At 29.3% G+C, this 23,923-nt stretch overlaps 2 protein-coding genes across 2 annotated transcripts; both read left to right on the top strand.

Moving 5' to 3' along the window:
- Nucleotides 1-3,323: 3,323 nt before the first annotated feature.
- LOC149888161 (uncharacterized) lies at nucleotides 3,324-4,265 on the top strand. The gene has a single exon (XM_090089013.1). It carries the CDS (start codon nucleotides 3,324-3,326, stop codon nucleotides 4,263-4,265), a length of 942 nt encoding a protein of 313 aa, XP_089945139.1.
- A 4,347-nt stretch (nucleotides 4,266-8,612) lies between these two features.
- On the top strand, nucleotides 8,613-18,497 carry LOC149888160 (uncharacterized). Its single transcript, XM_090089012.1, has 2 exons — nucleotides 8,613-11,133; nucleotides 12,511-18,497. Exon 1 carries the CDS (start codon nucleotides 8,613-8,615, stop codon nucleotides 10,281-10,283), a length of 1,671 nt encoding a protein of 556 aa, XP_089945138.1. The 3' UTR covers nucleotides 10,284-11,133; nucleotides 12,511-18,497.
- The last annotated feature ends 5,426 nt before the right edge of the window (nucleotides 18,498-23,923 follow it).

The raw sequence follows: 23,923 nt of genomic DNA, 5'->3' as shown, positions 1-23,923 counted from the left end.
TTTGCATTAACTGAAAATATGCATGTACAAGATGGGGAAGGTGAATTTTCCCATTGGCTACTAAAACTTGGAAATGGAACAATACCTGTCAAAGAAGAGGATCCTTTTAAAGGATGCATTAAAATACCAAATCAGTGCATTGTTAGAGAAAATGAATCGATTGTTGAAAAGATTTTTGGAAATGCTGATCAAAATGATTATTCTAAGCGCGTGATTTTAACACCAACTAATGTTGATTCATTATCAATCAATGAAGAAGTGCTTGAATGTCTGCCAGGTGAGGTCAAAATTTATTTAAATGCTGATCAAATTGATACTGATGACCTTAATGAAAGAAATGACTTTCCTGTTGAGTGTTTGAATAGTTAAACTCCTTCAGGTATGCCACCTCATTGTTTAAAATTGAAAATTGGTTGTGTGATAATGCTACTTAGATATTTAGATCTCAAAGCTGGCTCATGCAATGGTACTCGAATGAAAGTTTGATCTATTCAAAATAAATATATTGATCCAGGGGATTTGACAGGTGTTTCTGGTGGTAAACAGGATTTTGTTCCTCAAATTCAATTGGCTCCATCAGGTTCTAATATACCTTTCGTTCTGAAACGTCGTGAGTTTCCTTTCAGATTGGCTTATTCAATGAAAATTAATAAAAGTCAAGGTCAAACATTTGATAGAGTTGGGGTATATCTCAAAAAAACTGTGTTTCTCTCATGATCAACAATATGTTGCATGTTCAAGAATGAGAGCATTTAATAGTTTGTTTTTCAAAATTAATAGTGTTGAAGTGTTTTTTATTAGTGTTAAATTGTTAATGATAATTAAATTTCGAGTAACAAAAGGAATTTTTAATAAATGGTAGCAAATAACCGTTTACTAAAAATTATTGAAACAAAGAGGCCATATATAAAAATGGTCAGATTAGTGCCATAAATAGCAATAGTGAAATGGTCAGATATTTTGAATAAATTTATTTAGTTGTGTGCATTTAACGTTTTAAAGAAAATCTCCTTTGTTAAAGAAACATGTATCAAGGGGATACCAAAAAATTAATAATTCATGTAAAATTTACCTTCGCTTTATATTAATCTTATTAATTAAAGTTCCTTTTATAAAAATATAACACGAATTTAGCTCTACTTTTTGTCAATTTAAAGCATGAGGAAGTAATATTATTTTGTGTCAGTATCTAAAAACGTATTGTTTTGAACTTAGTTATGTCGAGGAAAATGGTTCTGCCTTACACTGTTATGACCTATGTCAGTTGTAAATTACTCAAATAATGTTAAATAATTGGTAAATTATTTTACCAATATCAAATGTCAAATAATTGGTAAATTATTTTTTAACTTGAAGGCGTTTTTCTAAAAGGGTAATAGTTATGGTTTTGCAACTTTAAATTGTGGAAAATCAGCCACTATAAATTAACAGACCGACCATAACCCGTATTATGGGTTGCTTTTTTGCTAGTAATAATTAAACCTCAATTTTTCTACTATCTCAAATTCTACGTTCAACCTTTATTTTAAATCTTCTATTAATTTCATTTCCTTATAACACTTTCATAACCTTAGTTTAAAATAATAATGCTAAGGCTTATGGAAACCAGGTCTGTTTATTGCGCAATGTAACGGTAACTAATTTTCGTTAAAAATGAAAGCGTTTTGAAAATAAAATGGCGAATATTAGGGTTTTTAAAAGGATTTTTTACAACTTTGACTTCGAATTAGAGCACTTTCCGTTGATTTTTAGGTTTATGTTTTTATATTTTCATTAATCAGCATAAAATCCTCTATCAGAATCAATCATAAAATAAGGGGGAGGGGGGGAAGTCGAGTAGCGCCCAATTATTTTAGGCCGCTTAACTGTAGCTTTACCGGTTTCTGGTAATTTTTTGCACTTTCAACTTTAGATTAGAACATTTTCAATTTATATTTAAACCAATTTTTTAACGATTTTTAATCAGCAACATTCTCTATCAGAATAAATTATAAAATTAGGGGGGGGGGGGGAAGAAAGTGTAAAAGCGCCTCTAGATTAATCTCTCCAAAGGGTTTTTTTTAATGAAGCTTTGGAGTATTTATCAATTAAGGACAGGTATATAGACAAATGTATTTTAATTTTTACAATTTATTAAAGCATCATGGCACTTCCACTTAATTAAAACTTTTGGTTTTATTCGGGCTAATTTTTTCGGAGTTGCACACTCGGGCCTGAAGCTAAATACCCATATTTAAGATCTTAAGAAATTAGCACAATCTATACGTAAAACCACTTGAAATCATTATGTTCAAAGGAGTGACAAACTAATATTATGATAATATATATATATATATGTAATAAAGTTCAACATACTCTTCTTTTTTTATTCAACGATGAAATTAAATAGTAAAATGGTGTTTAAATTCGTAAAACAATTTAGTAAAGGTCATCCAGAGCTGCGCTATAATCAAATGAATATATATACAGGTTATTGCAAATATTCTTTTAGAAAAGGTAACGATCTATAAAGGATAAAGAAAAGAAAAATGAAAGATATGAAAAATAAATTACTCAGTTTCTAAATGTAGAACTTCAATACAATATCTATCTCTACTCCCATTAAACAAGTTTTTAAAAGATTATATTAGGCATTGGTGAAATAACTGATATAATTTATTCACATAAATGCATGTTCACAAACATTTACGGCGCTACTCCACTTTCTCCCCCCCCCCCTAATTTTATGATTGATTCTGATAGAGAATTTTATGCTGATTAAGAATCGTATAAAAACATGGGTCTCAAAATCAACGGAAAGTGCTCTAATCTGATGTCGAAAGTACAAAAATATACCACAAATCGCTAATATTCGCCATCTTGAAAAGTGATTTTTTTTTGTTTAAAAGTTATCCTTTCAAAGTATCAACAGCCTGGTTTTTATTTTTTATATAAAAGATTTCGAATGAAAGAACAAAGAACCGGTGCGTTAAGTTTCATAATCAGGTGTATTGACCGCATTTTTTTTCTCTTACCAGGTAATGAAATTCAATGGCATTTACTCTTATCGCGTCAATTTGCTTCAACTGGATTCTTAGTTTGTTAGCTTGAGTGTCTTTTAAAACTTTTGTCAAATAAGTTGAAAAATTCTTTCATTGATTATATTTTACAATTCACTTTAAAACAAGATAAAAATTTTTTAATTATAAAAATAATTCTTTAAAACTATTGACTTTCTTTTAAAACTTCAAGTTAACCCCCCGTGAATTCATTTTCATTATGTTTGTCATATAAAAAGGAGTGCTTCAGAATAGTTTTTCTGCTTCTTCATTTATCTACATATCATGGCTCTTCGAAGACCAACAATAGACGTTTTTGACTCACTTTCTTTGACAGAAATAGGAGCAAAATTCAAATACGATATCGAAGCTACAATTCACTGGTGCAGAACTTATGGTTTACTCGCTGAAAGCATGAATTGTAGTGTATGTAACGTGCCCTGCACACAGCAAACAAAGAATGGGTCAGTTGATCAAGTTATTTGGAGATGTCCAGTCAAGCGCTGCAAAAGAACCTTTAACATTAGAAAAGGCAGCTTCTTTGAGAAATCTCACCTACAATTGTGGCAAATATTGGGCTTAACTTACGCTTGGAGTAGAAGTGCAGGTAAGAGCCGGGGATTATCAATAAGTGATTTAAGGCAAGAGTTAAATATCGGAAACGACAGCACCATTGTTGATTGGAATCAATTTTGCAGAGACATTTGCGTCTCATATTTCCTCAATAACCCTGATCCAATAGGCGGTCCAGGGTGCATTGTTGAAATAGATGAATCTGTTTTTTGTCGAAGAAAATATCAAGTTGGTAGAATAATCCCGCAGCAGTGGATATTTGGTGGGTATGAACCTGCAACGAAGAAAGGCTTTTTGATTCCTGTCCAGAACCGCGATGCTGCAACATTAATTCCTATCATACATCAATGGATACTTCCTGGCTCTATTGTCTGGAGTGACATGTGGAGAGCATATAATGATTTGCAAGCTCCAGCATATTTACATGGTACCGTTAACCACACCCTCAACTTTGTAGATCCACAGACAGGTGTAACAACAAATCACGTGGAAGCTATGTGGTGTCGAGCAAAAGCAAAATTCAAATCAATGATGGGGCCAACTAATCGCGAAATGGTAGCTGATTATTTATCCGAGTTTATGTGGATGCAGAGATTTTCCGAACACCGGTTTTTTCACTTTTGGGATCAAGTTTTAACAGCATATCCTGTTTGACATCCTGTGTGCATCAAACGTAACATACATTATAATTCATGCCTAAGGTTGTGTAAATCAAAAAACGGCTATTTTCATAGCCACACAAAATTATTAAGAACATTTTTTGCAAAGAACATTAAGAAAGCCCTTTTTTATTACTCCATGAAAGTTTGTCTTTCCAATTAATTTTTTTCTTTAATAACAAAAAAAAAAAAAATAACCGAAAAAATAATCGTAAATTCTGTTACAAAACTAAATTTCATAAGAAGGAATCGCAATTTCGCAAGAGCGACACGTTTTATAACTTTATAACTCGATCGTCTGCCTGATAGCTCTGGAAAGAACTTACACGTCTATATTAGCCATTCCAGACGATTTTTTTATAATTCAAATAAACATATACAATGATTCTTACGTCGCGAAAATAAAAATAAAAAACGTCATAAAATATGCGAAGGAATATAGATATATATATACATAATTTCTGTATACAAATCCTTAGAATCTATTCTTCAAAAAAACATAAATAAATACTTGTTATAAAAAGAGAAAAGAAAATAAAAATAAAATTTCGTGTTTTTTGTCAAACGTCAGATGTTTTTCGTTGAGCCGTGAAATCGCTATCTATATTAAACCAGAAAAAATTCCTTATAGTAAAAACCAGGCTGGCAATGTTTTGCGGTTAAAAACAATATCAACCGTAAAGTTAGTGAATTCAAGATGGCGAATATTAGCGATTTGTGGTATATTTTTGCACTTTCAACATCAGATTATAGCACTTTCCGTTGATTTTGAGACCCATGTTTTTATACGATTCTTAATCAGCATAAAATTCTCTATCAGAATCAATCATAAAATTAGGGGGGGGAGAAAGTGGAGTAGCGCCAACATTTACTCACAACTACCTAACTGTAAGATGTGCATACACGCAAAGAAAAGATAGATAAAGAATGAAGGTAAACTGAGCTTTTAAGGTTGTAATTTTGGAGTGACATTAAATACAAATCGAGTGTAGAGGAGAAATACTCCTATTCAATTACACAAACCGATAGTCACGAATCTGAAGATATCTAAAAAAAAACATATCCGCTTACAGTACAATTTGCAATTAGTTTCATTAAAATGTCTCTCCTCAAATTTTAAGGCAATATTGTCGCGTTAAAAGCAAATATGTCGATAGTTACTGTTAAACAAAAAAAAATTTGAGCATTCAGCATAAATCACCAATTTATCTTTTTGTAAATATTTTTTAAAAACCTTGACCCTACCTTAACGCAGGTAGAACCTTTGCTAACGGAGGTAGAATCTAAAACTAGCACTCAAAACTGATGGCTGCAACATAATGATTTTATTTCAATCAATATTGAAGATGGCATATTTGCTTTTTAAGGCGACAATATACTTCAATTGTTAGGTAATGAGGCATATAATCCGGGTAAACCTTTAAAAATAAGGTTCCACACAAAGTAAAAGAAAATAAGCAAATTCACTTTTACGATATAACACTTATTCAATAATTATATAAAAAATTGTAATCAAAAAAATTACTTATAAAAATAATAAAAAAAGAAATGAGAGAATATGCATATTTTAAAACAATCAAAAAAATGGCCAATAGAGATGCGCAGGGTTCAAATATAAAAGGCAAAATTAGAAAACCAATGTAGAGTTAACTATGTCTATCTCTTTACTAAACATAAAAATAGTAAAAGTACATTTGTTTTTATATTCAATAATAGTTATTCAATTACTTCAAATTTAGGACATTAAAACACCCTAAATAAACAGATCAAGGTTGCATACTCTCTCATACACATTACGCCAAACATCAACAGACATTATTATGTGTTTCCAGAATAATTAAGAAAAGGCTAGAAGACACAACAAAGAAAGAAGACAAAAGAAAGAAGACAAAATTTAAAAAGATTCAAAGTAAACAAAATATATAATAACAAACATTACTCCTTACCTTCTTTTTTTCCATAAGAACTGTAATCCTCATAACAATCCTTTAACCTTTACATACAATAACAAGTGACATGCCATGTCAATGTTGGCACAAAATTTTAATTTATTTTTATAATTTTTCTAAAAAAGAACTAAAATAGTTAATAGCGTCACAGAAATTTCAAAGTAGTAATAACCATTTTATAGAAATAGCATCTTAATTAGTATAACTTTAAATAACATCCATACCCTATTTTCCTTTTAAAAAGAAAATAATAAAAATAAGACTGCTAAAGGAAAAACTAAAATAAAGAAAATCTAAACGATTTAAAAAATTAAAATCCAGTCTACTTTAAATCCATTCTATTTTAAATCCTTCTAGGTATTAACTCACTTAAAAAATTCTTCTCCAATGACCGCGTGCATTTAAAAAACGCGCTCTTTCAAAGCCTAGTAGCTAATTCAAAGCCAAGTAACTAATGACGAAACGACGTTAAATATTGAACATTTCTTTAGGAGTTATATTAAGACAAGCAAAAAGCAACCCGTAATACGGGTTACGGTCGGTCTGTTACTTAATTTATAGTGGCTGTTTTCCGCAATTTTTAAGTTGCGAAACCTTAACTAATACCCGTTTAGAAAAACCCCTTCAAATTGAAAAAATTAAACCATCTGTAAAAATAAAACATAAAAATTTGCGGAGGTAAAATAGTTTACCAATTATTTAACATTATTTTCGTAATTTACATGACATGATTCATATCAGAGTAAGGCAAAACCATTTTCCTCTACGTTACTTAATTCAACATATTGTGTTTTTAGTTACTAACACAAAATAATAACGCATCATCATGCTTTAAGTTGACGAAAAAATAAATCCGAAATACTTGTTACATGTTTCATGAAAAAAGTAAATTGACTTTAAAACGTCAAATACACATTACTTAATAAATTTATAAAAAATAACTAAGCAATTTAGTACAAATACTTTTCAAACGTTTCAAAGTTAATTTACAATCAAACATGTGTATAACAAATTTAAAAATATGTAAACTTTAATCTTTTATTTTGCATTAGTGCGTCATACGATAAGCCTAAATAAAAAATTGTAAAAGATATGTAGACATAGAGTGAAGAGAGAGGGTGAGAAAGAAAAAAAAAACCAAACGAACTGAAAGACAATATACCTGAGTTTCGGTAACCTGTTGTTGTACTTAAACTACTGTCATGCAGCTTGTCGGTGTTGTTTTATGACGTTATTTCATGTTGGCTTTTAGTAATATTTAGTTTATCTTAAAAGACATCATAATACATTTAAAATAATTTAATTAAAAAACAAAACAACTAATGCTTCAAATAGCCTAAAAATAAATCGATAAAAAAAGATAAAATCAAATTGAGATATAAATAAATTGCATTTATATAGCAAAACGTATTGTCTTGGCTTATAGAAAATTTTGAAAGCAGAGAGTTCAATAAATTAAATTACCAATGAATTATTCTTAGCAATATTTTGTTATATTATAAAAAATGTCACATTATAAAGAATGTGATTTTATGATATCATGTTATGCTGATTGAGTGTTGGTTCAAGTCAACTATACCTAAGTTTAATAATAAGTTTAATTGGTAAAAATAAAATTTTAATTAAAAAAGACAAAAACAAACCAAATAAACAAAATATCTTATTAAAGAAAATTAAAATAAAAATTATAATAATAAAAAAAAGTGAAAAAAGCGGCAACAAAAACGTTATAAATATCTCCACTGATAGAAGACATTTACAACCTTTTGGTTGCTGTTTTTTTTCGGCATCTCCCAACACCCCGGTATGTATGAGCCCCCCATTTAAAGGATGGCTTATCTATAACGCCATTGGTACACCACTTCTTGAAGGACCTCTCCGAGAGGCCTTGGGTGTTGGGAGCGATATTTTTTATATTGCTCATAAGTTAACGGATCTAAATTTACAAATAGAAGGATTTAATAAAAATTAAAAATATATGCAATTTTATTTAATCAAAATATAAAGCATATCCTCACCATTTTCACAGGATGAAGAGGATGCTAAAAATGTTTAAAAATAAAAAAATTAAAAAATCAAAGGGTGAAACTAATTTTGCTCATGCTCATCGCTCATCCCATAATCTTCTATTGACGTCATGCGCGCTCATTACGTCATGCGCACCCAAGTGGGCGGGGTAGCTATAGTGTATGGCCATAAAAACCCCGCCCATTTGGGTGCGCATGACGTAATGAGCGCGCATGACGTCAATAGAGGATTATGGGATGAGCGATGAGCATGAGCAAAAATACTTTTGTGTCAGTAGTTACACGAAAAAACGCACGAATAAAAGGAAAACCCACAAAAAACACAACAGCAACGAACGCGAATACTCTAAATGTTAACTTCATAATATGGATGGAATACTTACCCAGTTAATGAGAGAAGCTATAGAAAACGGAGGAGGAAATGTATTAGAAAGAGTATCAAATAGAATAAGAGAAGTTGTAGGAGAAAGTAGTCATAGTCCAGTATTATTTAATTCTCCATCATCTAGTGCTATACCTGATAGAATGGCACACAAAAGACCAAGAACTGATTCAAGTAGTTCATTCGATATGCATGATTCTCCGATATCTTCAATGTCAAGAACGTCAATTTCTTCCCAAGGTGGTAATCTTACGTTAGAAAATGCCTCTGGCAAACCTTTAATGGATAATTTAGAGAATTTACATAAATTGGAAGTTCATAAAGAAAAAGAAGTTACGTTTAAAAGTGTTTATAAATTTCATAACACTAATGACGGATTGTTTAGATATATACCATATGAAAGTTTAGTTGCATGTCATCCTCCTGAAGTAATTTTAGATAAAATATATAATTGTGGATATTGGAAGCCCGTTAGAACCAGTGTGACTTTTAATAATGGTCGAGCTTGGGTAACAGAACCACCTACTAATGCCTCTCCAAATCATAAAGATATAGCCGATTGCACAATGGAATTTTTGTTATGCGGAGAAGATGCTCCTTTAAATTTATCAATTTTTCAAGATAACGCAGATCAAGGTATTTGGTCAAATTATACTCCACCAGATACTATTAATACATTTCAAGGTCTTATTAGAAACGTGTATTCGGGTTTTGCTAGATATGGTGCAAAAGCAATAACATTAAATGATCCTGCATGGCATCAGTTTGGAATAGGTAAAAAGCCAGCAATTGCACATTTTAAATGGGAGCATAACTTACACATAGATAGTCCTTGGCGATTAAGAAACGAATTACTAGCGCAATGGGATAATAATGCATATTATAAAGCTTCAGAAATACCATTCGATTCAGTTATATCATCTGAAAGTCCTTCAGAAGGTTTGGCTTATGTTAATATTAAATCTTTACCACGGTTTGATTATATTAAAGGTAAAATAATAAAACCAAGAATTGACTTTAAAACTTTAGACGAAATGAAATTAATTTCAGATAATTGGTCTCCTCAACTTGAGAAAAATAGATATATGATGGATGTTTATCCTTTGGAAGCGTTTTCTGATATATATTATAGAATGGTAAAATATGGTGTTGCTCATACTATTAATGAAGATAGAATGTCTCATCCTAAAGGTGATAGTATAAATGGTTCAACTGATAGATGTTTAGATAAAGGAAAGAACGGCGATTTACGATATGAATATTCAGATTTAACAGTACCACAATCTTACTTTGAAAATAACGTAATGCTTCCAATAATTTATACTGGCAGTTTGGTAAATTTTACAGCTGGCAATATGCCTGTAGAATTTGATTATGATGTCGTAATTGAACATACAATTTTAGTAAGAGAAGCAGACAGATCTGGTTTACCAAGTGAAACTTACAGGAGAATGCAAGAACAATGTGCTGCATCACCTATGTTTGATCCTAGTACTACTCAATTAAGAGATAAAAACAAGTATATATCGTATTTTTTAGACGTAAAACATGAACAAGGTTCACGACCTATGCAAAATACAATTCAACCAGGATTTCACAGAAATTTCTATGTTCCAGATGCGTTTCCAATAATGAGACTTGATAATGCAAAATAAATGTATTTAATTTTTAAAAAAAATTACATATTAATAACAATTGTCTTTTTTTTCATTCCTCTTCGTCCCCAGAGTAACCTTTCAATTCTTCCAAGTCGGTAGTAAATGCTATATGAGGGTGGGTAGCGGCGTCTTGTTCGTACAACTTGCACATTATTTCTTGTTTGTGTTGACTGATCAACGGTAAGTATGGATAAATCTTCTGGCTGTTTATATCCATTTGCATTGAAAATAAGTAACAACGATTAGCTATTGCTTCGAACTCATTTGAGCAAAATTTTGTAATATCAAAGACATTTCTTCCGTTCATTGTTAAAAAAGTAGGAGTGCAACATAAATTAAGATTTTCTTTATATTTTACATTAGCAATTTGGGATGTGTTGCCCTCTAAAAGTTTTTTAAACTCTCCAGCTATAGCTACAGTCGGTATTAAGAATTCTTCACATCGTTTAATTGAAGCGTATACGCAATTACTTAACCAAAATTCGGATAAGTTGTTATTAGTAGGAGGTAAAATATTTCCTATTTCGTATGGTTCAAATAGACTAGTTAAAATATCCAATAAAAAGGATTTTCCTGAGTTACTACTACCTATCAAGGCAAGTGTTATTTTTTTTTTTATCTCTTAGCAAAAAACAATCAAATATGTTAGTTAGCAATTGGTTTTTAGGATAATAATTTTCTATACTAATAACTTCTAAAAATTCTTTAAATAAACCGGTTAGTCTTTTAATAACTTTAGAATTATCTTTATGTATTGCATTATATTTATCTTTAAAATTAATAGGTGCGAAATTAGCTTGATTAATGGTTAGTCCTTTATTGATAATTTGATTTGTTATTCCATATGGTAAACTTAAATAACTACATCTCAATTTGTCATTAGTTTTTAATACTGCATAAAATTGCCTATTACTAATTATTTTATTTTTGATAAATTCATTGAGAAAATCAGATGTTGCATTTCTACTTGTTGAAATAGTCATTATTGGTGAAGCAGAAGGAAAAACTGCCTTGTTAAAATTCGTCCGACTCGTGATTTCTTTTAGGTCGTTTGCTCGAATTACCTTCTTCAAAGGCGTTTGCGTTTTCTCTTTTTTTTCTGAGATATTCGCGATATTCTTCGTAGGTTGGTTTACTAACGTTGAATCTGTCGTCAAAGGTTTTATGATACAAGGACCCTTTTTGAGGATCGATAGAATGCTCGTAACATTTTCCACACTGACCGCAGCCTTCTGCGCATGTTCCTGATGCATATAAGTATCGCATTCCGCAATACTGAAGACTGTTTCTGAGATGATCCTCTGATTTAATGCTGTACAGTCTAAAATGGTTTTCGCAAGCAAGGCAATCCCCTTCAGTTGAGGACCTACTACTGGCATAGCAGGCCCCACAAGTTTGTACAGCTTGTCGTTTGCATTCGTCACAACATGCTTCAAAACTTCCATCAAGACCGATAGCGCGTATTCGATTGGTCTGTTTACATCTACCTTTACTGCAAGCAGCAAAGTACCGCGAGCGAATTGCTCTAGTTGTTGAAATAGGGCACCCGGTACTGTCTGACGGTAGCAATACAATAGTGTGCCAATGCTTTCCCATATTGCATCCTAAATATAAATGAAAAATAAATATTTGTTTACATTAATATTTTATTATATATTAATATAATATACACTAACCTTCATGTATGCATTCAAAGATCTTTTTCCCTTCAAGTCCGAAGAAAGAGCCGACCCAATTAAAAGATGTAACAATGTGGACAGGAGTACAGCAGTATTCTTTCTCCTGATCGCTTGCTGCATAAAAAAGTACGAGGGAACATTTATTAATGTATTCTTCCATTTCTGAGTATTTTCTCGTTTTTTAATTAATATCTCGTTTTCCACTGGTGAAAAAAAACTTGCTTTTCTAAGTCTACCACTGTCTTGTAAGTATGAAATATATTCTTGCAGATAATCTAATGTTTTATGAATCGGTTCTAAATAAAAGAGCTCACTTTTTTTTCGTTCCTCTTCATCTTTTTGTTTCGCTTTGTCTTTTTGAATTTGATCTTTATGATGAGGTAATAGTTGGTCTGTACTTATTTGAAAATCGATTTCTGAATTATTTTCATTTCAACAAGTAGAAATGCAACATCTGATTTTCTCAATGAATTTATCAAAAATAAAATAATTAGTAATAGGCAATTTTATGCAGTATTAAAAATTAATGACAAATTGAGATGTAGTTATTTAAGTTCAACCAGTTGTGTTTTTACCAGACACTAAAGATAAAAAATATACCTCAAAATAATTCATAATATAATATTTACATAAACTAGCAATAAGTAACCCGTAATACGGTTTAAGGTCGGAATGTTATTTAATTTATAGTGGCTGTTTTCCACAATTTAAAGTTGCGAAACCATTTCTGATATCCCTTTAGAAAAGCCCCTTCAAATTCTAAATATTAGACCATCTGTAAAAATAAAATAAAAAGTATGCGGAGGTAAATTAAGTTACAATTATTCAGCATTATTTTAGTAATTTACAATTGACGTAAGTCATATCAGAGTAAGGTTAAACCATTTTCCTCCACATTACTTAGCTCAACATAACGCTTTTTTAGTTAATGACACAAAATAATAAGGTGTTGTAATTTTTTATTGAGTACAAATACGTGTCTAATAAAAAGTTAATTTACAATCAAACATGTGTATAACAAATTTGAAAAAATATAAACTTTCATTTTTTATATTGCATCATTGCGTCATACCAAACCAAAATAACAAATGCTTCAAGAAGCCAAACTATAAACAGATAAAAAGATAAAATCAAATTGAAATATAAATAAATTGCACTTACATAGCTAAACATCTTGTCTTCGCTTAAAGAAAATTTTAAAATGATAGTTTAATAAATTAAATTACCAATTAATTATTTTTAACAATAGTTTGTTATATTATTTGTTATATCATGATGAATGTCATATAATGATACCATATTATGATGATTCGGTAATGAATCAATTTAACTATATTTAAGTTCAATTGCTGAAAAAGAAATAAAATTTTAATTAAAAAAAGACAAAAACATAAAAAATATACAACATATATTAAATAAATATTATTTTTTAAAAAAATTACAATATTCACAAAAATTACAATATTAACAAAATTTACAATATTAACAAAAAGAAGTGAAGAAAAAACAGCAACAAAAAAGTTAAAAACACAGCCTTACCAGTTGTGTTTCTTACTGACACTAAAGACAAAAAATATACCTCAAAATAATTTATAATATAATATTTACATTTACATATATATATTATAATTTTTTTTTACCTTATCCCTTCATTTCCTCCATAAAGTTGTCTAAAGTAAGAAAAAAGACAACTGAAACTAAAACTAACAAAAAGTAAACCAAAATTGACTATAAACTAAACCAAAAGTATAAACTAAAATAAACTTTAGATCTTAATATCTGTACCTTAGAAGGCAAAGGTTGATTGTCCAGATATGGCTTTTCACTTTAATTTTTTATTTTTAATATTTTTCAAAAATATATTTAATGTGCCTTATGAAAAATTAAATAAAACACGAAAAAATAACAAATTTAACCATCCAGAATAAGCCAATAAAGACTAGTTATTTTACTATTTTTTCTCTCCTGGACAATTTCTACAATGTGACAACTGACCTTGGACTTTTGAGGTACAGGTATAAATGCCTAATTTATTTAACTATAGTAATCATAATCATATAATTTATACTTAGTTTTTTTTTCCAACTCTCCTAAAAGAAAAAATAAAATAAAGGTAAAGTACTTGAAGTTTTAAAATTCCAGTTACAGTACAAATAAACAATATCCTGTTAACAAATATCTAATAGCAAAAACACTGACTTAATTCTGCCATGACTTCGGTATCTAAATGATAAAAGCACTTAAATGTATAGACGTTAAAACATCTACTAAACATTTTAAAAATAAACTCATTTAACTAATGTAACTAATACCATTATTAGCTCTTTCTTTATCAACTAAAGAAAAAAAATCTTAATTAAACTTACTTGATATAATATAATAAAAAGCTGTCTTACTGAGAATTTTAAATTTCTTCTCTTTATTACTGACAATTTTGAGTAGGACCTAAGTTCTTGGGCTTATTGTAAAATTTATAAAAACCTACTATTTTGCTTTAAAGTCTACAACGTTTTCTTAAAAAGTATCTTAGTCACTTTTTAGAAAAATAAATCCTCTAAAACTTACTATCTCTCTCTACATTGTTGCCAACTAAACAGAAAAACAAACAAATGATAGGGAATTTTCACTATGGTTTTAAAAGCATGAAGTTTTAAACCTACTTCAAAAAAAAAAAAACCACATTAAAAAGTATTTTTTCTTACTTATCAAAACTTGCTTTCTTCAATAATACTGTTGTCATCTAAACAGAAAAGCAAACAAATATCGAATTCGATTCTTTCTTAAACCTCTTTAATTACTTCAATATAATTACTTCAATATTAAAATAATTATTTAATCTTTCTGGAATGAATTAATTTACATAGATTTTCGTCTTAACCATTTTATTATTGTTAAGTTAAATTAAATCAACAAACACAAACGAACTGCAATTTGTAACATTTCATTTTAAAAAAAGGGAACAAATCTTACTTCTTAGTAATTCAGCGACTAAAAATAAACATATCTTTAAGAACTAATTACCTAACATGATAAGAATCAGTAACATGACACACATCAAAATAAATACAAACCTTCATCGACGATTTGCGACATTCTATCAATTCGATATAAAAATTAAAAGAAGTATGATAAGAAACAAATTTATTTTTATAATAGACATATTAAGATATGAAAAAAAATGTAAACGATTTAAGTGATAAAAGAGTATGCAAAATCAAGACGACCGTGTTTTCATAACAATAAGAATTTATAAAATTCTATCCTTTCATCTCAGCTTTTACAATTTATATATGTTTTCCAAATTCATTGTGTACAATGAATATTCCTTGTGTACAATGAATATTCCTTGTGTACAATGAATATTCCTTGTGTACAATGAATATTCATTGTGTACAATGAATTTCTCTACAATGAATATATGACGCACGCACAACGCTCCTTCTGATGCGACACAATAATGCAATTTTTTGATTATTTATTTTAAGATTGTTGAGTATAGTTGTTCTATCATTTAACGATTCTATCATTTAATGAATTCTATCATTTAACGATTTTACCAATATTATAGTTTGAATATGAATAAAAATAATAAAAATATGGTGGAATATATGCAAATTGATAATGATTCTGTCACCAGTATTATAACTAAAGATTTGTGTTCTCTCTATAAAAAATACTATTTAAAATTACTTCACGCTTCTACCGACTTTGATTATTGCAATTTTATTGTGGAAACTTTTAACGAAGGAGTTGAAATAGATTTAAATCAACAATCAGTTGTTATGCAATATTATTGTAAATCTATTTTTTAGATCCTATATAAATTATGAAAACCGTTTACAATCAACTGGGTTTGACTGTGGTAGGAAAATACTTTAAGATATTTGATTTAGCAAAGAGAAAAGATTTTACGCTAGAAGGAAAAAAAAATTGTTTTCAAAGTTATTCAAAAATTCAGCGCAAAAAGATTAAGAAACAACTTATCGACAAAACCTGATGAAAAATCGTTTCCTGTCAAGAAAATGAGTGAGACTTATTTGGTGTATGTCGATTTAGATCATTTTAAAGCAACCTTTTTTAAAAACAGAATATAATTTTTGTATATAATATTTACAATTTTTATTTAATAAATTTATTCAACTTTAAAATTGGATTCATTGCGTTTATAAAATTATTATCTTTCGGATTGTAGTCAGGATCATCCTCATCACTATCGCTGATTTCTTCTTCGCTACTGTTCGTGGTATAGTTAGATTCATGATCACTTTCTTCGCTCTCTTCATCGCTCTCACCGTCGCTTAATCCATCTATTTCCATTGGTATCAAAGGTTCAAGTAAAACTATAGGCTCTCGTTCAAAAGGCTCAAAAACAAACTCTTCATCAGGCTCGTTTTCATCTTCCGCATCTGGTTCACTTTCTTCACTTTCCGAATCTTCGCTTTACGAATCTGTTAACGATATCAACGGAATCTCAGTAGAGCTACTTATTTCACAGCTCTGGATATACCAACTATAATCAAATACATATCAATCATAATCATTATAACACAATACATATGATACATACTATTGTAACAACACATAACTTTATACCTAGGATATAATGGGATGACACGATAGTTCTGATATCGCCTATCATTAAGATAGCGTCTGTCTTCCACCGCCATTTCCACTTCCTTTCCCTCTTCTCTCAAATAGACCGTAGTTGTAGTCGAAAAAACCGCCATCTTGTTTTTTTTGCGCAGGGCTTCCGCAGCCCAGAGTGGTGTCTAACACGTTTCTGGACCGAATGGATTAGCGCAGCGATCTTATACCTACTTTTAATCCGATTATGTTATCCGCCAATAGGAAACGATCAGGGGGTTATAATATCTTACTACATCAGGGTTATAATTTCTTTATGTTATGTCACATTACGCTAACCAATAGGAATCCATCAGGGGGTTATATCCCTTAATACATCAGGGGGTTATAATCCCTATATGTTATGTCACATAAGGAAAATGAAATTATGGATATGAAATACCTTATTAGTACGTCATCATACCTATACGATGAAAAACTTGACCACGTATTCTAAAACATGGCGGCCCATGATTCATGTGTTGAACTACATTAGCTTCAAATGAAGCGAAAGAAAGACAGGCATTATAGTTTCTAATATATTTTAAAAAATTCAGATCGGCATTTCTATCTGCATAGTTTCCTTTAAATAAATCTTCTAAATCTTGTGGAAATGATGAAGGTTGCGACAAAACTACCTTTCCATAATGGCAACATAAAAAATGTGTTTCATCAGGAAATTTTATAGCACCACAATGCTGACAAACATAATTCATTTCTCCTAAGTAATTATAATCTGGAATAGTATTACTTCTTGCTATACAATGCATTCTTTCATATCTAGCAGCATTTCTAGCATTTTGTCGATAATTAATTTCATCTCGCCTAAGCCTATTTCTTTCATTTCTGCGACGATTATTTTCAACTTGCCTAACCAAGCTCCCTTCATTTGGATTTGAATTATTTGCTGCTAGCCGAGCAGCATTTCTAGCATTTTGTCGATTATTAATTTCATCTCGCCTAAGCCTATCTCTTTCATTTCTGCGACGATTATCTTGCCTATTAACATTTACATTTTCTAAACTAATATCTGCTTCTAGCCTAATAACATCCATTCACTTTTTTTTTAAATTGAAAGTTGTAAGAAAAAATCTTAAAGAATCCTGAAGATTGCGATCTTTCCTATATAACTTTTTTTCTACTCTAAATAGCACACACAAATAATTTTTAAATATAACAGACTGTCATTTAAAATAAGTTATACAATAATCTTATGACTTTAAAAAAATATATATGAGCTAGGAGATATTTAATAAAAAATTAGCTTAGCAAATAATAATAAAAAAAATTATTAAAAACATGCAATTCTAATAATAAACATATTGCTAACAAAGAAAAATTAAAGAAAAAAAAAAAAACGTTGGTAACTCTTTTTTGCAAACATATATTATTTCTTCAAAAAAATTATTAGTAAACGTTTTTAAAAAATTCACAAAACTTAATATTTTGTTCTTCTATACCACATAAACACATCATCTGATAAATCTAAAATAAAAAATGTAACAAATAAGTAAATAAATCAGAAAAATATTACATACAAAAAATGAAAATCAATGTACCTTATAGAGAAAAGCTGTTGTGATTTACCAGAGTAGTAGTTGTAAAATATTATCATTTTATGTTAGCTTTTACAAAATAATTTATGCTGGAACATCATGATTCCAAAATATTTATAGCGAAATCATGTAGTAAACAGCGCTAAAGACAAAAAATCAAATAGAGATAAAACAAATTGTATATATGGCAAAATAACTTGAATTAGCTTTTAGTGAATGATTTAAAGCAGTGATTTTTAATAAAATTACCTATTTACCATTTTTAACAATAGACACCAACATGAAGATAAGCCAAATGTCTATTAACTCAAAAGATAACAAAAAAAATATTACAGCAACAGCACACAACAATAGCACACACCATAAGTTAATATAGTATGTATCTATAATATAACTTAAGTAAGATAACATTCATCTATAATATAATTAGTACAGAATATATAACAAAACATAAGTAACAACATTACACAAAATGTTATTAAAATACATTACTATGTTTATTTAGCATAATTAATAACAAAGGCTTGAAAACAGCTAGACCTTAAGCAGTAACAGTTTGACACTAAACACTATCATGTAACCCTGTGTTAAAAGTACATCACTTGGCTGGCAAAGTTGACAAACCTTGCTCTACACATTTACCAAGTCACAGCACTTTGAAAACACAGAAACAACATAATATAAACATATGTACCAACTATAAACTCAATAAATGTGTTTAAATATATATATAAGGTTAAATGTATACCTTATATACATATTTAAACACATTTTTAAAACAATTATATAAAACATATTAACACATACACAAACAATAAAAAAAACACTTTACATTATTTTAAAACACATTGATAAAACAACTATAAAGCACTTATTACCACATACACATACATATCAAAAAAACATATGCAAACAATAAATATGTGCAAACAAAAATTTTAAAAATGACGCGAGAAAATTTAAAAAGATCAAAGTAAACAAAATATATATTTACAAACAGCACTCTTTACCTTCTTTTTTTTTCATAAGAATTGTAATCCTCATAACAAAATTTAACCTTTACATACAATAACATGTGGCATGCCATGTCAGTGTTGGCACAAAATTTTAATTTATTTTTCTAGATTTTCTAAAAAAGAACAAAAATAGTTAATAGCATCACAGAAATTTCATAGAAGTAATAATTTTATGGAAATAGCATTAGTATAACTTTAAATAACATCCATACCCCTATTTTCCTTCTAAAAAATAACATAACAGAAATAAAACTGCTCAAAGAAAAACTAAAACAAACAAAATATAAACGATTTAAAAAAATTAAAATCCTTTCTACTTTATCTAATAAAAATTTAAATCCCTTCTACTTTATTAAATAAAATATGTATATATAACTATTTCATATACTTACTTCAATCATAAGATGATCTTAACGATGATTATTTATCTTAATATGATTCTTTATGTAATATATCTAAACTAATAATTAAATTCCAAAAGGAAAAAAGTTTTAACTCGCTTCATGGATCTTTCTCCAATGGCCGCGTGCATTTTGAGAACGCGCTCTTTCAAAACCTAGTAACTAATGACGAAACGACGTTAAACATTAAACATTAAGCATATCTGTACTAATTATATTATAGATAATATTATTTAGAATTCTGTTTGATGAATTCGAATAGTTACCAGTATAACGTAACTTACTAATTGTGGACACTCTTTCAAAAATAACAATAATGACTACAGAAATATTATACTGTTTTAGCTTTCTCTAAGGGAGATATCATAAATAGTATTATTTAATATAAATTAGTTCTTACATTTTAATTATTCAAAAAAAGTAAATGAAAGGGTTTGCATTTTTCAAATGTGTCAAAATGGGATTCCACCCAATGCTGTCTCACCTCAAACACTAAAAAGGTAATGGAATGGTTTGCAGGATTTAAAAATTTGACGAGATGGCATCCTGCTTCACTTCGAGCTCTGCATATGGCCGTTTTTCACATATGCACTGATAAATACATAACATGTAAATAAACACACATTCACAAACATCCGTATACATGCAAAAAATTTAAATGAGAATATTAAATATAGTAATTCTTCTGAGATTGCTTGCATTTTTAAAACTATGGCTCAGTCTATAATTTATACATGGTTCTGAATATTTAAAGTCCTCTACTATTGAAGTACGTATGATTTTACAGATATTTAAGGAAAACTTAATGAATGGTTTAGAAGGATTCATTCTTAATCAAAATATTTTTCTCAAGAGGAACATTATCAATATTTGTTGAAATAAATGATAGTAAAGATCCGTATGGTAGTCATCAAAATTTTTGGGCTCCGCTTTTGTTCACCTTTAATTCTGCGACAGCAGACTTTTTAGCATTTTCATATAGTTCAGGTAACTTAGTTTTGCAGCCTAATTCTTCACATTTTATGAAAAAAATCTATTTGGGAACCGCCATAGCGTAAATTTAAAATATCTCCTGATGAAAACATGAAACTTTAATTCCTAGATGTTTACTGTAAAAAGTAATCATACAATATCTTTATATTCAACTCTGCATCCAAATGCCTTACTGTTTTTTTCCGGAAAATGACTTGTTTTCACATTATACAAGCTTATATGATCATATAAATTTTTATACAAACGTCTCCTGGTATTGTATTAGAACTTCGTTTTTCCTATCTCATATTTATTGATGCTTTATTACAAATCTTCAAATCTTTCACTCTTCGAAGTCGGTTTGGCTCTATTTCATGTAATCTTGTAAACTCTGTTTTGCAGATTATTTTTTTTCCCCCCTAGAGTTCAATATTATAATCAAATGGCTTTTTTTCTAAAGGTAACTTCTGTAGAATTCTTTGTATTTGAATTTCTTCTTCAGATTATTTTCTCAGCAGAAAACAATCCACTAAAATAAACACTTTTAGTGCAACACTTGAGTTGTTTTTACCGACCATGTGAAAGTCACCTACGGTACAACGGTACAAATCTGATTTTTATAGCATATCATAGATACCGCACATTCGGAAAATTTTTTGCAATAACATATAGTTGTCAAATAATGTGGCATGTGGTTTTTGCAGATCATGATTTATTTATTCAGTCAAAAAAAAAAAAAATTTGTCTTAAAAAGGAGATAAATTCTAAAGGGTTTCTTGTATTTTCATGATCCAAAGAACTTGCTGGTGATGTGTTAGTGTCAGTAGAATTGTGTAGTGTGTTGTTATCTTCTTGGGTGTCAGCAATTAATGGGTGCTCATCATCTGCTTTAGCGCAACAGGTGTTATGCATAGAACCTAGTGTGCCAAAGGCAAGAATGTTCCGTAAAATATTATATTTTGAAATATATACTTTAAAATGACTATAGTTAACACTTTAGTAAATATATTGAATTTATAGATTTGCAAATAAGCAGTACACAAAAGCAGCAACTTCTTAACAGTTAAACATGTAACATTCAACTTAAGTTGTTTACATTTATTTATATGAAAGAGTGACTATCAAAACAAAATAAATGGCTATTTCCTCCAGCAACAAACTTATAATTAAAAGGTAGAAGTATAATGGATAATGATATTAAATTTAAAGGATTATCAATCTATTTTGGTGACATAAAACTACTTATAATTTCTTGTAAATAAGGATTATCTAAATAAATAATCATATTAAATTGCTACTAAATTAATGTTATTTGCTACCTAAATAATAGCAATAGAGTAGAAAGTATTTCCTTTAAGAAAACTTCAATAAATAAAAAAACAAACGTTCTTTTTTAAAAAGGTTTCTAAAAACAGGTAACTTAAAAATGACCTATTTGTAAGAATGGTTTTCATTAAAAATGTCCTTAAATCAAATGCGTTTTCTTTCTAAGTGTTTTTATCTGCAAATTACCTACATACATTTATGCAATATAATTTTAAAAAGTTTAATAAAATATTGATTTGTTACTTGTTCCTTGTCCTGTGGTTTAGATAAATTGAGACTTTCCCCTAAAATAAAAAGAAGAAATTTAGTTGCAAATGGAAAAACCTAAGAAGACTGTTATTTTAATGAAAAATTTAGTTATTGATTTTTTATTTCATTCAATTTGGTTTAGGTTAGTATATCACTTGTAAAAGCAATTGCTTCTAAATGTGTCATTACATTTACAGTTAAATCGCATGTAAACTCTATCTTTATCAGTTATAAAAAAAATTCACTTTAATTTCTTAAATCAGCTCATCCCTAAAAACATATTTGAAACATATGTATGCGCAATATAATTTTCAAAGAGACATTTATTAAAACTAGATGCCCAGATGTAATTCACCGTGATCCCTTGTCATCCTCAGGGTAAGTTATGGTTTAGTCCAATTTTTTTTTGTTGGCAATTATTATGGGGTTTAAAAAGGAGTTTTTAAATTGTTTTTGAAATCTTAACTAACTGCTTAGGATAAAAAATACTGGTTTACTTTATTAAAATATCTGTAAAAATCATGACCAGTTCTCTTGGCACCCCTATGACTCTCTGCGGGAAAACTTTAGTTTAGTCTCAAATTTTTTACTGATGTAACAATGTAATATATATGTTATATTTGTTTTAAAATTAAAGATAACAAAATAAAATTATTTAAAATTACTTTTTTCAAATTCTGCACTATTTTTCAGCTGTATTGCATAATCATCATATTCTAGCCACCGTTTATACCTCTTCCATACTTAGTGGATGCGGTGTGCACTCTCTCCTGCTTGTTCAGCATGCACACCCAAATCATATTTATTATGTTAGAGGAAAGAATACAGATGGAACATAAGTATATGAACTTTCCAGTTTTCATTTAATTGATACTCAAAGCTATGATTCAGATGAACTTGAAGATTTTGAAATAAATCTTTGAAATCTAAAATTGATTCAGACAAGAACTCTTCAACTTTATTCCCAAATTCTTTAGTTTTTAAAATTTAAAATCTTCTAGTACAAGTAGTAAATGAAAGAAGCAATCTTATTTTTGGATCAAATGAGGCTGTACTTATTAGATTAATCTCTAGATTATTCATATTGTCTAAAAACCTTTGTGTATTTTTACCACCTAACCCAATCCCATAGTAGCCTTGCAATATTATATAATTAGTCTTTAGCCAGCATTCAAATCCAGGCCACAGAAAATGTAAAATTGTTACAAACATTGAACTGATTAAAATAAAAAGGTGAAACTCTGGAAGTGGGACGCTATGTTCAACCAATGTTTCTGGAGGATCATCAAAATAAAGGCATTCTTTTTTTCTTTAGTAAGAGTCCGGATTTAAACGTTATTTTTTCACCACTTTCAAATAAACTTTCAGCCTCACACCAGACACATGCAAACTTGCCTCTGTGGCTTCTAAAACCAAATAAAAACTTCCTGCCTCTAAAATGAAATGCCACTGAGTATTTAAAAACTCCTAACCTCAGTGGAGATAGGAGTATGTTAAGCTTTCCATTTTTCTCCAGACACATCTTCACCAAAGTTAAAATTATCGATCTTTTAAATGATAGCATACGTTGTCTCAAAAATTTCGCGCACTTGAAGCTTTTCGGCTTCTGTTAAAGCGTCGCATTTGCCCATGTGTATGGGATTGTATTTGGTCATGATCATATCTGTCCATTTTATAATTTCGCGGTCGGTTGGTTCTCGTCTTACTTTGACGCCGTATATATAAACTTGACTTCTCAGTCTATGATTTTCTCTAGTATCTTGTCTAATTTGAGCGTTTTTGTTTTTATTTCGAGTTGTTTTTGTAAAGACGTCT

Source organism: Hydra viridissima, unplaced genomic scaffold (genome assembly GCF_058129835.1).
Source record: "Hydra viridissima isolate aposymbiotic clone 2 unplaced genomic scaffold, HvirCarnegie_v1 scaffold_5, whole genome shotgun sequence".
Lineage (NCBI taxonomy): Eukaryota > Metazoa > Cnidaria > Hydrozoa > Anthoathecata > Hydridae > Hydra > Hydra viridissima.
The sequence above is the reverse complement of the archived record's forward strand: the minus strand, read 5'-3'. Positions and strand labels throughout refer to the sequence as shown.